The sequence below is a fragment of the Maylandia zebra genome, linkage group LG1, assembly GCF_041146795.1.
Source record: "Maylandia zebra isolate NMK-2024a linkage group LG1, Mzebra_GT3a, whole genome shotgun sequence".
Taxonomy (NCBI): domain Eukaryota; kingdom Metazoa; phylum Chordata; class Actinopteri; order Cichliformes; family Cichlidae; genus Maylandia; species Maylandia zebra.
The window spans coordinates 34,155,044-34,171,441 of record NC_135167.1 but is presented as its reverse complement, the minus strand read 5'-3'; the positions used below and the strand labels follow the sequence as shown (position 1 = coordinate 34,171,441).

The 16,398-nt window shown below is 42.3% G+C and overlaps 1 protein-coding gene across 9 annotated transcripts in view; it reads left to right on the top strand.

The window, feature by feature from the left end:
- Positions 1-16,398, top strand: part of nav2a (neuron navigator 2a) — a 233,087-nt gene that overhangs the window by 145,546 nt on the left and 71,143 nt on the right. For all 9 annotated transcript variants that reach the window (XM_076885293.1, XM_076885296.1, XM_012924621.3 and 6 more), the window contains 2 exons: positions 10,245-10,362; positions 13,921-13,973. In XM_076885293.1, coding sequence (XP_076741408.1) covers positions 10,245-10,362; positions 13,921-13,973 — 171 coding nt within the window. The remainder of the gene's footprint in view (positions 1-10,244; positions 10,363-13,920; positions 13,974-16,398) is intronic.

The following is a 16,398-nucleotide window of genomic DNA, read 5'->3' as shown; positions in this document are numbered from 1 at the left end:
AAGAGGGAGGCAGCTGGAGATGGGGAGGGAAGGAAGGGAGGGGCAGGTAACCCCTCCCTGGGGCCAGCTCCCCCGCTGACCCCAGTAGGCACTCCCACCCTCCGCGACCCGCCAGGGAAGGGGGGCCCAGGCCCATCAGACCGGGGCCCAGTGCAGTAGCGCCCCCCGGCTCCACAGAGCCCTGGACAGTCCACCCAACCCCACCACAGAGAAAACTGCACCCACCCCACCAACCACACATCTTCCAGACTACATAAGACGGTAAACGCCCAGGCTGAGATCTTCCTCCACCTCTCCTGTATCTCCCCCTCCTGCAGAGAGTTCCTGAGAGAAGAAAGCTCCTGCCAGATGTGACCATCCCCCCCACCAGTTGAAGAGCCCCCCAGGCGGCTCGATGCACCGGCGGCACCCTGCTCCAGGGCCGGGCCCCCATGCACCCACCCGCCCACAACCCCGGCAACACACCAACCAGGACCCGAGCCCCCGAGGCCCGGCCCGGGCCCCCGCCCAGAGACGGAGCACCCCCAGAACCTCACGCCCATCCCGGACCCACCCAGGGGCAGCCAGGTTGCCAGGTCAGTAACCCACGTCCGTCAGCACAGACCCTCCCCTAGCCCCGCTGCACGCAGCCGCGAGGAAACAGTCACCTGAGAGCCAACAGAGCCCTCAACCGGACGTGACCGCTACCCCGGGTTGAGCCCCCCAAGGAAGATGCCTCCGGGGAACCCCCCGACGCCCTAAGCCTGTCCCTACCCCCTCACCAATCACAACAGTGAAGGCGGGACCAAACTATGACCCCCCACCCCCACTAGGTGATGGAGCTGATAAAAGGGGCCCAGAGCAATTGATCTGATGTGGTGGCAGAGGCTGTGTCAAGACTAATGTAATCTAATAGATAATTTCTATATTGGTTAGAATTAAGATTATTTTTATTTTTCCAGTTCATGAGGACTGTTTTCTTGGCTATGCATAGGGCAGTGAAGATCATATGGGCTATATTCTTTTCTGAAGTGACATTATCTAAGCTGCCCAACAAACACACTAAGGGGGAAGTTGGAATGTTACATTTCAGACATTTTGATAAGTCTTCACATATCTCGCGCCAAAACTTTTGCACTGGTGGACAGAACCAAAGAGCGTGGATGTAATTGTCTGGTGTATTGCCTTGACAGTGTGAGCAGTTGTTGGAAGATGTAAAGCCCATCTTAAACATCCGATGACCTGTATAGTGCACTCTATGAAGTATTTTGTATTGTATTAATTGCAGACTGGGATTTTTAATTAATTTAAAAGTTTTTAAGCAAATCTGAGACCAGAAGTTTTGGTCTAGGTTGACTGATAAATCTGCTTCCCACTTTGCAGTAGGAAGGGATATTGATTCATCTAATTTAGAAAGTGTTCTGTATATTTTAGATAATAATTTGGGGGATTTAAGAGTAAGAAAATGTGCCGCACTTAGTGGTGTTTGTAATTCCACTTGACTGAGGTTAAATTTCTTTTTTACTATGGATTTAATTTGTTGATATTCTAAAAACCTTGTCTTGTTGATCCCATATTGTTCAACTAGTCTGTCAAATGGAATAAATTCTGTTCCCTCTAATATATGTTCTAAGTATTTAATTCCTTTACAACTCCATTCTGGGAAATTAATCATATTATTGTTTTGTAATATGTCAGGGTTATTCCAGATAGGTGTACGTTTGCATGGGATTAATGAAGACTCCGTTATTTTTAGAAACTCCCACCATGCTGTTAGAGAAAAGCTGATGTTGATACTTTTAAAGCATTCATGTCTTTTGATGTTTGAGCTAATAAATGGTAGGTCTGAAATCTCTAGATCCTTGCATAGTGCCTGTTCAACATCTAGCCAGGGCTCAACTAAGAAGGTATGTTTTAACCATTCTGAGATGAACTGAAGCCTGTTGGCTAAGAAGTATTGGTGAAAATTAGGCAGATCTAATCCTCCTCTATCCTTGGTTCTTTGTAGCGTTTTTAAGCTAATACGCGGGGGTTTATCTTTCCAAAGGAATTTGGAAATATATGAATCCAGAGATCTGAACCAATCTTGTGATGGTTTGTTAGGGATCATCAAAAATAAGTAATTTATTTTTGGCAAGATCATCATTTTTATAGTGGCGACCCTTCCCATGAGTGATATGGGTAAAGATTTCCATCTAGTCAGATCGCCTTCTACTTTCTTTAGAAGTGGGATGTGGTTTAGTTTAGTTAAGTCTGAAAGCTTAGGAGAGACATTAATACCTAAATATTTAATATTTCCGGATTGCAGTGGGGCAGAGGAAGAATTATGGAAGGAGCAGTTAATGGGGAGAACTGTAGATTTTGGCCAGTTAATTGAATAATCTGAAACTCTTGAAAACCAGTTTATTAAAGTAATTACCTCAGAGAGGTTGGTTTGTGTGTTTTGCAGAAAAAGCAACACATCATCCGCATAGAGACTGATTTTATGTTCTATGTTCTTACATTTTATGCCCTTAATTGTTGTAGCCTGTCTAAATGCTGCTGCTAGAGGTTCGATAAAAATTGCAAAAAGTGAGGGGGAGAGTGGGCATCCCTGTCTGGTGCCCCTCAGGAGACAGAAGCTGGAGGATGTCTGGTCATTTGTTCTGATACGAGCCGTTGGGGAATTGTATAATATTCTTATCCAGTTTATGAAAGAGTTTCCAAAACCAAATTTGTGTAAAGTTGCGAATAAAAATTTCCAATTAACTCTGTCAAATGCTTTTTCTGCATCTAGAGATAATATTATGGCTTCGATGTTTTTATCGTATGAGTAGTCTATTAAATTAAGTAATCTACGAGTGTTTGTTGAGGAGTGCCGACCTTTTATGAAACCAGTTTGGTCAGGATGAATTAAGAGGGGGGTCATTTTCTCTAATCTCTTTGAGAGAGCTTTGCAGATTATTTTAAGGTCTACATTTAAAAGAGAAATTGGACGATAGCTTGAGGGAAATAAAGGGTCTTTGCCTGGTTTTAGCAGGAGACTAATGTTGGCAGAATTCATATTTGGTGGTAGTCTGCCCTTTTCCTCGATTTCCTGCAACATGCTGTGGAATACTGGTGCCAAAATTGTCCAGAATTCTTTGTAGAATTCTGCAGGGAAGCCGTCTGGACCTGGAGCCTTATTATTGGGCATACTTATCAGGGCTTCCTGGAGTTCACTTGGCGTCAGTGGCGAATCCAATTCCATTGCTTGACTGTCTAGTAATTTTGGAAGAGTTACGTTGTCAAGAAACAGATCAATTTCATTTTTAGATGGGTTTATTTGTGGTGAGTATAAAGTTTCATAGAAATCCCTAAAAATGTTGTTTATTCTTCCAGGATCATATATTGTGTTCCCCGATAAATCTTTAGCAGCACATATAGTTGTTTTTTCTTTATTTATTTTTAGCTGGTTAGCTAGAAATCGACCTGATTTGTTACTGTGTTCAAAATTCTGCAAGCGAAGTCTTTGTATAAGGAATTGTGTTTTTTTATTAATAATTTCATTTAATTCTAGTTTTGTTTTGCATATTTTGTTCAATGTTTCCTGATCTTGGTCGCACGCGTAGGCTTCTTCTAGTGATTTGATGTTTTTTTCTAATTCCTGAATATTTTTGTTTTCTTCTTTCTTTTTGTGTGATGAGAAAGAAATTATTTTACCTCTCATCACAGCTTTCCCTGCTTCCCATAGAACAGAAGCAGATATTCCGGGAGTGTCATTAAAGTCTAAATATGAAGTCCATTCCTTTTTAAAGTATTTAATAAAGTCTTCATCTTTAAGTAGTGATATATTAAATCTCCAGTTTTTACTTGGCGTAGTATTATTCTTGTGCATTAGTGTTAAAGATACAGGAGCATGATCGCTGACAGCTATAGGATGAATCTCAGTGTCTGAAATGTCACACAGCAGTGAGCTGCTGACCAAAAAATAATCCAGACGAGAGTAAGAGTGATGAACATGCGAGAAAAAAGTATATTCCTTACTGGTGGGGTGAAGAGAGCGCCATGCATCGCAAAGACCAAAGTCGTTCATATACTGTTTGATTATATTTGTGGACTGCCAATTACGCTGAGTTCCTGTTGTGTTGAGCCTATCCATTTCTTCATTTAGTCCAAGGTTGAGGTCACCGCCAAGAATGAGTGTGCAATCAAGGTGTTCAGAGAGTGCACTAAAAAAACCGTGGAAGAATGAGGGTTCATCAACATTTGGACCATATATACTAACAATACATAGTTTTTGGTTCAATATTGATAGTTTAATAATTAGAAATCTACCCTCTGGATCTATAACTGTATCGAGTACTGTAAAATTAACATTTTTATGTATTAAAATTGCTACTCCCCGTTGTCTAGAATTATAACCGGCTGCAAACACGTTAGGAAACTCAGGTGTTTTAAGTTCGTTTAAACCTGTGACAGGTTTGTGAGTTTCTTGTAATAAAACAACATCTGCCTGTAGTTTTTTAAGCTGGTTAAATATTTTTAACCTCTTTCCTCTGGTGCCAGCTCCATTTACATTCCATGTGACAAACCTCAGCATGCCCTTAATTGTGCGTGTATGTTTAATGATGTATGCTGGGTGTTTCGTTTAGACAGGTGGAGAGAATATGGAAACATCCCTTGTTTGTAAATAGAAAGAGAAAAAGAAGTGTGGTGAGAGACTCCATAAGTCTGACTATGTGTGTGAATATTCACTAATATGAACAAGCGTGGCTTGCTTATGTGTCCTGCAAGTCTGTGCGTGCTGTGAGGCTGTTGTGAATGTGCTGCCGTTGAGCTGATGTGTTTGCGTGATCGTGTTGTGAAAATATGGAGAAATAGAGGGTGTTGTTTGTAGGTGAGTGGGGAAGTAGGTGACCACAGCAGTGAAAGACAAGAGAAAGAAAGAAACCACATGAACTGTGAGCGACAACAAAAAAAAGGAAACGAAACGGAAACATTCCAATTAAAGCAATGACGGAGGGTGACGGTATTATATCTGCTATGACATCATATTGATATTACTAGGTTAAACACATTTTAAAGGAGAAAGTGTGAATGAATAAGAAAAGAGTGTAGCGGGTTCTTATCTGGAGTGCAGTCAGTATAACCACGGTGTGGTGCCGGGGTCGCGGTACAGCTGTCCGTCCACGTAGAGCCGGTCCACAGCGATGACAGCACGGGAGCCTTTCTGGATAAAGCTACGTCGAACTGGGAACAGGACCTTGCGTCGTTCCAGGATCTCTTTGGGGAACTGGTCGTTCACGCTGAAGTCCGTTCCTTTCAGCTCTCTGCCGCGACTCTTCACCTGTTCCTTCTGTTTGAATTGGCTGAATTTGGCCACAATAGGCCGTGGTCTCCCGGTCCGCGACCGCGCGCCCCCCAAGCGATGTACTCTATCGAAGTCGATGTTCTTTACGGTGTCCTCCGGCAGCTTCAGGTGGATTTTAATGAAGCTTTTCACCGTTGCCTCTGCGTCCTCTCCGGCAGTTTCTGGAATACCAGAAAACACAAGATTATCTCTCATGCTACGGGCTTGTAAATCGATAACGGACTCTTTTATTTTTTTATTTTCAATGTTTAGCTGGGTCACGTTATCGGTGAGAGATTTAACCGACTCCCGTAGCGTGGCATTTTCAGCGGCAAGCGTTTCCACCTGCCGCTGGCTGAATTCCAGGGATTCTCTCAGAGATTTAAATTCCCGGTGTAAAATCTCCACCAGGGACAGCCTCGCATCGAAACTGGACAATCGCTTGTCGATGGACTCCAGGATTTCTGCGATGTCTTTGCCGGCAGGCGATGTTGTACCGGGGGAGTCTGCCTGGCGACTTCTCTTCGATGACGGCGTCTCGATTTTGGCCGGGGAAGATGCACTCTGGGCCTTATGCATTACTAAATCTTGAAAACAGCGGTCGATGTAATCTTGGAGAGCGTCTAAACTCTCCCCGTTGTCCTCCAGGGTGTTAGAGATGATAAAACAGATGTTGTTAGTTATATGACAATTGATTAGTATATTTGGAAAATATTTGGAAATACTGAAGCTTGGAAAACCTTTGTTAAACTCTATGCTACCATTTGCTTTTTCTCCGCCAAAATCTCCGGCGTCTGACGTCACCTACAACATCACTTCCGTCACTTACCTCTCCTTCCGTCACTTACCTCTCCGACATCTTCAGTGATTACCACTTCTACATGATGGATGGACACAGTGTCTAAGTGATTCTGATGGTTAACACTCCAACTCCAATCTCAATGTCTTTCTGTAGTTTCAAATCCAGGGTCCTTAAGCCCAGGGCAAAAACAGTAGATATCTGTAACTCTCCAAATACCATCAGACTGCGCTGCTAATTGTTACTGTTATATCAAAGAAAGATGCAAACTACCGGTAGGCCCAGATTTGGTTTATGGAGGTGACATATTCCCAAAGCAAAATGTCAGTAGAATTGATAGGCCACATTTTACAGTTTCTGTAAGTCCGTGACATTGTGAATGAGTCAGTGTCATGTTGCTTTCTCTGATGATGGGAACGTCCCTTACCACAGCTCCAACTTACAACTCCTAAAACGACCCCCATTACCCCCTGATGGTAATGGGGGTAATGGGGGATTTTCCATTTTCCATCTTAGAAGATGCATCTGCATGATCCCCGGCTGCCACAGTGTTGTTGACATATGGCTGTGACGGTACTGGTGAGGAAGATAAGAGAAGTATGTTCTCCCAAGGGAAGTAAAGTTATTAACAAGATCGTTTTCATGATATTAGCAGATACATGTACCAGAGATACAGAACATGTAAGTCATTATGTTGGTGTAAATGCTTTCATATTTATGGAACAGTGTCATTTGTATTTTATTTCATGATAAGTCCCTGTTTCAAGTATTATAAATGATGTATTCAGAGGACACCCACAATAGGTTATGCTTTCAGGTCCTCCACTTAGTGAGTTATTGGTCTGAAATGGACAAGAACCTTCTAACTTAGAAACTATAATTCTTACAGGTGGGGGGTAAATATAAAATATTTCACATTTGACCTCTGACATTTCCCTTAAAGTCAATAGATTTGCCTGATCAGCTCAAAGTGATATAGAGCTATTTAAAAATAAGTGTCTTTGTTTGTACTGGCAGCATTGGGAATGATACTGGTATATGGGGATTCTAAATATCACATTATAGATTGCATCCAAATATCATGTCATATTTGACCCCTGACCTTACCAAAGATTTTACAAGTAAAATAAAAAACATAAATGTTTAAAAATTAGAAATCAATAGTTACAGATTTTTGATACTTGAAATGTTTTGTTTTCAGGTACGGTATGTGTACTGTGTGCTCAGTGACCAGCTACACACAGAAATGCCAATAATGCCACGGGACTGTCTGTTGTAATAATGTTAACTGCTTATCTTCTTATCTGCTTAGTGATTAAATTGTCTATATATTATTAACAGTGGTTTAAATTAAAGACTGAACCGGAATCTGTTGTATCTCATCTGTGTTTGATAGATGGATATTGAATCAATATGGAATTAATACTTCTCTTCATTAAGTATTCAGCCTGTTAAATTGCCTCCCAGATCTGATGTCTGCCTCTCATCACCCATCACTTTTTCTTTAAGCAACTTCCAGATCACAGAAGCTCCAATAAATGTGTGGTTTACCACACATGATTCCCATTATTGCATTCTTTCTTTTTCCTGTTTATTTCAAAGTTCCAGTTATGAGTGAGGTCTTTGATGTAGATGCATCTGACTTATGTTGACTGATTCAGTTGGACAGCAGCGGGGTGAAACTTGAAGCAAATGATGCATCACTGTGGATGGCCCTGTTATTAATGCTTAATTGAGTTTCTGTTGACATGGTGAATGTAAGTTCAGTATTCGCTATCCTTTTATCTCTGTTTTGGTCTCTTCCAGGTGGTGTTTTTGTGAAGTTGTACTGCAAGTTAGACCTTTCACATATATATTAAAATATTTATTTGCTTCAGTTCAAAATGTTCATTTTTGATCAAAATCCCTGTGGTCACTGTGAAGTTTGCTTCTTGAAAGTTGCATCAAGCCTTTCTTTAAAATGAAATTTTTTTACCTGTTGCATTTGAAGCTTGAGCTGCCCGAGTTGGAAACATCAGAGAAATAAAGTGTGTTTTGAAAAGTTGTCTCTTTCGGGACTTAAAAGGAACCTGTTGCTAACTTATCTCTACACTTGCGACAAGCCCATACCCCCTTCTCCACTTGCCCTTGGGCCATTTGACCTCCCCTGTGGTTTACAGCTCCGTGAATGACAGCTACCCATTTCACCTCGTTTTTAATTGCAATCCAAGCCCTCCATTTACCTGCCCAAAACTACTTCAAAGAGCGCTTGCACATTCACACAAAAGCTCTTCAAGATTGCACTTCCTTTTTTCCACAACCAGCTGAGAGTGTGAATGGATCGTCTAATCCAGCAGCTTAAAGGCTTTTTTTAGTTCAGCCTGTCACTCAGAACCTTTTTTGTTGTAACTGTGCGTTTGTGTTTGGGAATGCAGCCCGTGTAATTTCAAAATGTTGCTCCGAGGCGCTTTGTATTTAATGTGTGGTCGTGTGTTTGCATCGTAAACCTTTTGCGTTTGAGCTTGTGCGTGATGATGAGTGTACGGATGTGCGTGTTTATGAATCTTTTTGAAGTGCTCGCACCTGTTGTAAGACTTCATGAGGGCAGTGATTCATCTGTCGAGGCAGAAAAGCTTCAGGTTTGTTTACAGTGCAAATTCAAAGAAAGAAGGGTCACAACTGTGCCACACACATCACCTCAAGCATGTGCTTTTAGGCTTGACCGTTACAATGCCATGCACTCACTGAGGACTGACAGATAGACTTGAATTTCACAGTGAAGTGTGTACTGATGAAGTTTGCTTGCTTGTGTGTCTGGATTTTGTAAATCAATCAGTTTTGGAATTTGACATTTATGCCAGCAGAAACTACTTTGTGCTTGACCTGCATCCCATTATCTTAATACAAGAATCTGTCAGCCTGACTAATCATTATTTTTCTTCTGTGGAAAAGAAAGATTAATCAAAAGCATAAACTTTGTACAAAGCAGAGAAGGAACATCTGTCTGAAAATCAGTTTGAGGGGTACACCAAGCTGAGTTTAAGAGATGGAGGATCCAATCACTGAAGCTGGATTTCTAGTTTACTTGGCAACGAAGAGTTGGAGTTAAAGTGCCTGAATTTCAGGACCGGGACCACGCCTCCAAACACGCCCCTTCCGGTTCTTATTTATATATGGATACCCCAGTTCTACAAGCTTTTTGTTCTGCCAGGCTTGGGAGCCGCCGCCAGTTCCCTCTGAGGCCTTCCCCAAACCCCAGCTCAATTCATGTTTAAGCCATTCACCTTTATCCACTAAAAACGCTGTCAAGCCAGCTAGTGAAATGAGATTACTGCAGAAAGCTGACAGTTACTTAAACATGCTGATTGACACTTCCCTGTCATGTCTTAGTGGACTGCAGGTCCCTGAGTTTGTATGAATGCAAGAGTGAGACATGGAGTGAGAGGTGTCTTTATTTAGAAGCACATGTTTCAAATCCCTTTGGGCTCCTCTGATGTTGCACTTGTCACACAGAGACTGCGCAGTTTACAGACAAGCTTGACATTGCTGCATATCAAGATGGGTTGATGACACATCCATTTCTTAAAAAAACATCTCCTTCATTTTTAGGAATACCCTTCTGCACAACTTCTCTTCAGCCACTTCATTTTTTTTACCTCCTCAGAAAGAGAGACTCACTTCTTATGATCACAGAGGGAGTAAAAAAAAGAGAGTTTGCAGCTAATTATGAGGGAAGCTATTCAGATTATTCAGATGCGTTCTCTACCAACACCCCCCTCCTCCCCCCATGTCCTCTCCTCCCCCCCAGGCAGTGAAGGGTCTTTTCTGTCCCCAGAGAGTGATGTCAGCATGGCCCATTGAAAACAGCCGCCGTGTGCTCCGAGATGAATGCCCTGGCTGAGCACAATGGCCCCAATTTGAATACCACGCGGATATATGCCAGATCGGAGCCCCCAACAAAAGAAAAGAGGGCTACTCTGCTCCCATTCAAGCATGCTGTTATTTTATTAGTCGTAAATTTGCTTCATCCATTTATAGCTTTTGTAGTTTTTCAAGTGTTTATGGAGTTTGAAACACATGGGCGACCTGACAGGGTCGGCCCTTTTTTTTGGACAGAATTTTATTTTTGTTGGCACGTAACTGAAACACCGTGCTCGTGTTTGTGTCTGACCGCAGATTTACACGGACTGGGCCAACCACTACCTCGCCAAGTCAGGACACAAGCGTCTAATCAAGGACCTGCAAACAGACGTCACGGACGGAGTGCTGCTGGCTGAGATCATACAGGTCGTAGGTAAGGAAACCAACTTCTGATTCCAGGCCCTGCTGGAAGAAGCCAGCTCTGATCAAGTGACTGCTGGAGAAAAATGCGAGCCACGTCATTACTTGTTTAGATACGGCTGACCTTTACCAAATAAATGGTCGCTTGCAAACATCATCATTAACTACAAACTCATCTTTTGTTGAGGTGATACGATTAAACCATTTTACTCTATTATATAATGTAATATTGAACTATAAAGTAGATTTTGCAGCTGAAGTAGTTACTTCCACAAAGGACCAATAGTCAGGAGAAAAACACTATTGTTGAGGAAAACTTTTATGAATTTATAGACAGTCAGTGAACTACAGTCTGTAGACTGGGAGAATGTATAGAAGAGAAAGGAGAACAGTTAGAAGAGTGAATATAAATATAAATCAAATAAATTTAAACTTTCTGAAGTTTGTGCTTTGCCTTGTCTCAACTCTTTACAAACCAATGTCTTGTATTGTGTTTGTATTGTTAAGCATGTTTTTGATTCAGTTATGTTCTCAAAGAGTCTTATGATCCTAAATCAAATTAAGCAAGCTTATAACTCAACAGCAGCAGTTATACACAGTATGCAGCTGTTCAACCCACTGCTGATCGTCTGTGTTTTTGACCCATGCTCTCGTCTGTAAAATCATCATCATCATCAGCCTTGTCATCTTGTCTGGCCGTCCTCAGCCTGTCATTTCATCTGCCGGCAGCCTTGCAGCTAAAACAGGCAAACACCAGCTGACCGGTGATTCAGCATGTCAGTGACTCTGCTCCCTGCTCCTCCCCCGTGTCTCTGACCCAGATTCTGTACATTTTATGCTATGAAGACCTTTACTGTTCTCACACTACATCAGTTGTTGCATGTGATTGTGTTTTAAATTAGGTCATGAAGTCCATGCCTTCGTTCCTGAGCCTGGTTCTGCCGGAGGTTTCATTCTGTTAAAATTTAGTTTTTCCTTCCTGCTGTCGCCCAGTGCTTGATTATAAGGCCTTGTCTGATTGTTGGGGGGGGGGGGGGGGGGGGGGGGGTTTCTCTATTATTCTAGGGTCTCTTACAATATTAAGCACCTTGAGGCGACTGTTGTTTTAATTTGGCACTATATAAAGCTGAATGAGCACTATAGGTCTTTTTGGGTTATACGAATCTTCGTCTGTTAAAAGGGTTCCAGGAAAATCCAGTTGTTTTCACACCTGTATGGTGACTAAAGAGCAAGGTTGGCATTATATTGCTTTGGGGATATGCACAAGCATAAATGCTGACACAAGAATGTGGAACTGTTCTAATGCTACTTTCCAGCCTGGATGTGGTCGTGTTTTTTATGATTTATTCTTATGAAAGTTTGATGTTTTGACTGGGTAACATGGGACCATGTCTTGCTCCTCTTTGTTTGTTCAGTTAGTATTAAATAATTCATTAGCAGTGAACCTGGTTATGGAGCTCAAGAAATGAAAGTTTTGCTGAATTTTATAAGTGAAAGGTGGCTCTTGAGTTTCTGCATTGTGGAAAAAGTACCTGATGTTAATGCAATCCAGGCTGGCTACAGCTTTGCTCTCAGATTAAATCATTTCCAACCAGAGCCATCCATTCACCTGTTTTGTACCTCCTTTCTGCCTGCTGCTTCTTGTATCCTGGGAAAACCTCATGCCCACATAGTGTGATGAAACCAGAGCAGCTTGCTGGTGTTGGAACAGCCGTAAAAGTTCAGAGGCCTGGCCGGATATGACACCTGTTTAGCTATTTGACCTGCTTAGATTCAAGGTCAGGGTTGACTTTCACATAAGCCTCCAGATCGATTTCATCATCAGTTGTTTTTATGAATATTTCAGAGGGTAATCTGTCCGGTGAAATTCAACCAAAATTAAGATATGGCTTTGTCCTCTGTTTCTAGTCTTCTCCAGTAATCTAGCTGTTGTATAGCCCAGCTGCAGGAATGTGAGCTGTACATTTATTTGCTCAGTATTCACAAGATAAACTGTGTGAGTTTGTTTTTTAGTTTTAGTTTTAAGTGTGTCCCAAAATCACACAGTACGTGTCTCTTGTGGGTGTTGGTGTCTACAGTGTACAATTTTTAGGTAGCACACAAACCAAAGCCAACAGTAGTAGTGTTAAATCACTGATAGTCTTGTTAGCACTAAACTATTTTGGAATTGCTTCATGCCAAATTTTAATTCTCAGTATGAAAATGACATGCTTTAAATGCACATAGAGAGAGGTAGTATCCAAATACATGCTGCAATACCAAGTTCATAAAAGTGAAAAACCCCTTGCCTTGAAGGTCATCTTGACCTCTTGAGCTCTTCCTGAGCCGCTGCTATTTCTAGATCACTTCCTATAAGTCTCCTTCTGACCACTTGTATGAGCACCCTGTGATTTCACCACAGACCTCAGTCTTGGGCAGGAAACAAACATCAACTGCTCTTTAAACCTGACCAGACTTCCGGGATCGGTGTCCTTCCACAAAGATCAGTAGGGCCACCAGGAGCATGCTTGCTCTTTTGGGTTTTACAACATTCACTTATCTTGCACCATGAATTTGTCCTTCATGGTCAGACTGTCCTGGTGCTTCAGTGTGAGAACAGAAACCACGAGACCTGCAGTGGATCCTGTTGTGCGCCATTGTGTGTACAAAATATACAACATGTTAAAAACAATTTTTTTCATCACCTGCTTCTTTTCCAAAGTTAAAATTTAGGCTTAAAGGTCATCATCTTAAGAAACAGTGAAGGAGATCCATAGACCTTCTGTAAAAGGAGTCAAAGCTTGACTCCTATGGAGCGAATAACAGCAGCACTACAAGTATAGCAGTGTTGCCCAAGGAGGACTTTAAAACGAGTATGGTTTTACATTTTTATGGGTGGAGTTGTTGAAGTTTCTAATTGCATGTTGACCTAATTGACCTGATAACACCACCAATTAACTAACATAAACTGAAAATTAAATCAGTTTTAATTCACAGTCCAAAGTGTATGGGAGCTATTTATAAAAGCCCAGTAATCCCAGGAGTCTTCGTCATTTCCACTAAAACTGAACACATTTCTTTCATATGTGAATTGTAAAACAAAACCATCCACTTCACTGGAAAAACAGTGTTTTGTGCTGCTGTATGGTGTAAAGGATGTGGTCCTGACATGTAGCTGCCCTCTAGTCTCCACCGTGCCTCCTGATGCAGGAGTCTGTGCTGTTAGCACAGTTGTCAGCTGTGAGCTGAGGGCTGTGTCTCAGCTGCTGTGGGCTGGGCCTTCTAATGGACGGGAGGGATTCTCAACACCACACACACACAGCAGCGCAACACTCCTGGTTGGGCCCCCAACGGCCCCGCTCCCATTTGCTATGACCAGATAGCATTTCATGTGTCAGCGGGAGGGGATAGGAAAGGAGGAGAGGGGGGATCCCAGTCACTGGCATGAACACCTCTGCTCTCTGCACTCAGCCTGTCACTGTCTGGGACACACACATCGGGATAAAGGAGAGGATTACATTAAGTGAACACGCCTGAAAAGAGGTCTCATTATCTCTTCTTTTGTCTCTCTGTCTCTTCTGTCTCTCCTCAGCCAATGAGAAGATTGGTGATATCAATGGAAGTCCCAAGAGCCGTTCTCAGATGGTAAGTGACCGACCAAGTTTGTTTTGGCAGAACGTTGAGAAATTTACCTGCGTGTTTGTGTGAAACAAACCCAGCTCTTTGAAGTCCCATCTGATCAACTTAAGTGGCCCTCGCTAGAAACTGCGGCACAGAAGTCCCTGGTAAATAGTTGTAGATGTGAATAGTTAGCCCATTTATTTTTACTTTTGTGGTATGGCGTGCAGTCATCCGTGAAACCTCTGGCTCAGACTTCTGGATTTGGCTCTCAGTTAAAAGCATCGCAAGCTTTGGTTTTGGGGCCAGTTTTGCCTCTTCATGTTACACATGATACACATCCAAAGAAGTCAGCATTCCTCACATCTTCAGGGGTAAAAGCAGATGGAGAATATGAGCACTGATTTAAAAAAAAGTTCAGAGCCAGTTACGATGTGTTTTTGTCTGCAGTGATAGTTAGAAGGTACATAGGTGGGATTGCCTTCTTGACACTGTTGGTGGCATTTTAGCGGTTTTACAGTTTAGTGCTCTCTGTGGGAAATGAACTGAGCATCTCAAAGCAGGGCTGCCCTCCACTAAATGCGATGGGTCATAAATTGGGACAGTGTGCCAGCTGAGGGGACTATTTCTGGCCACCAGCCAGACTACTGAAGCCTACCAAAGCACCAGAGAGAGAATGATGGAGACACCCATACACACCCATATTTAACAACTGAAAAGGAGGTGGAAGCACAGCTGATCCCTGAGCGTCACTGCACACACATACCCACAGTGGAGCCATATTACTGTACTTATGAGGGCATTCTGCTCTGACTGATTGTAGTTCTTCTTTAGCATTTGGTGGTGTTTTCATTTCATTCGTTTTTGATGGAGGTCACCTATGTCCTGCCATGTTATTACATTTATTTCAGAATTAATTATATATTAGAGAGCTTCTGTAAAATTCTGACCTTTAGTAGAGAGCGAGGGTTCACACTATGATGTTCATGGTACGCTCTGCATTTATCATTCCTGAAAACGCAGAGAAGGGGTTTGTCCACGCAAGAGCCAATTATTCTTCTTCTCTTGGGGTTGCTGAGCATCACTGATTTGAACGTGTTTTTCTGTCCGGCTGTGTTTGCGTGAGTAAGTTCATTAGAACCAGAATCAGTGAAACACTTTATATTAAATATAATGACCTAAGAAAAACATACATTAATTGCACATTTTTTGTTGCAGTGTTTATCCTGGACAAGCATTATAGGAACAACACCAACACAGAGTATACAAACTTTTTACATTTTTACAAGCGTTTGAAAACATTTATTAACTCCCACTGAAAATGGTCTCGACTCCATCTCCACTTCGCTATCAGTTAGGTCTTTCCCATTAGCCGTGATTACACCCCCAGTTCTCCTGTAACTGAGCATCTTGAAATTTTGGTCTCCATGGTCTGGACGTCTCTGTGGGTTTCTTATCAACATCCTGTTTAGAGCTCTTTCACATCCAGCTCATGTGACACAGCAGCTTTTTCTTTTGCAAAGCGAGAGGATTGTAGCTTACCTCTGAGACAGAACAAGTGGTTCCAAATGGATGGTGTATCTTTTACGGTGTTGTGATTCTTCATAGACTCTGTTTGCGTGAAAGGAAATGGTTTGTTTCTCTGTTTTTATAGTGTTCATTCAGTCAGTGGGAATTGTTTAATGGAAAGCAGTTGTCAAAATCTCGCTTTAACTTTGCACGCAGACCCGCAGATGTTGCAGTATGTGCGCATGTTTGTCTATGTATGTGAATGTGATTGATTCTCTGTGTATAGTCTCAGTATTTGTGTCAGCTTTAGAACCGAATCTGAAGCATTCAAACAGCGCTAAGGGTAGGCATAACCGCAGCAATTATGCAGAATGTCTGCTTTGTGTATCGTAGTGCTGTCAAAACAAACACACACAGAGGTTCTGAGAGTTTATTTAGCAGAAGAGTGTTTAGAGGAGTGAGAGAGCTCTTTTTTTTAACCACACTTGATTTCATTGTTGAAAAAAAATCTGCTGCTCTTCACTAGTGCTTGACTCAAGCTCGGCTTCTGAATGGATAAAAATGGAAATAAGCTCCATCAGTGGGATAAACTGTAGTGCATTCACCTCACTCACCTGCTGCCTATCCGCACAAGTGCCTGTTTCTGTAACTGTCACATTCTTGTTGAAAGAAACCCCACTGGCAGATCATCCCTTTGCCACCCAGTCAGGCTCTGTGTGTTTGTGTGTGTGTGCGTGCGTGCGTGCGTGCGTGCGTGTGTGTGTGTGTGCGTGTGTGTGTGTGTCGTCTGCCTGCCTGTCTGTGCAGGTTTAGTCCAGACTGATGGTGTTGATTTGACAGTGAGCTGTTAAAACATCCCACGATGGCCCATCACATAGGGAGACACACAGACATGATTACATGGGGTGTCTCATTCAGACGCCCACCTCAATGGGACACCCCC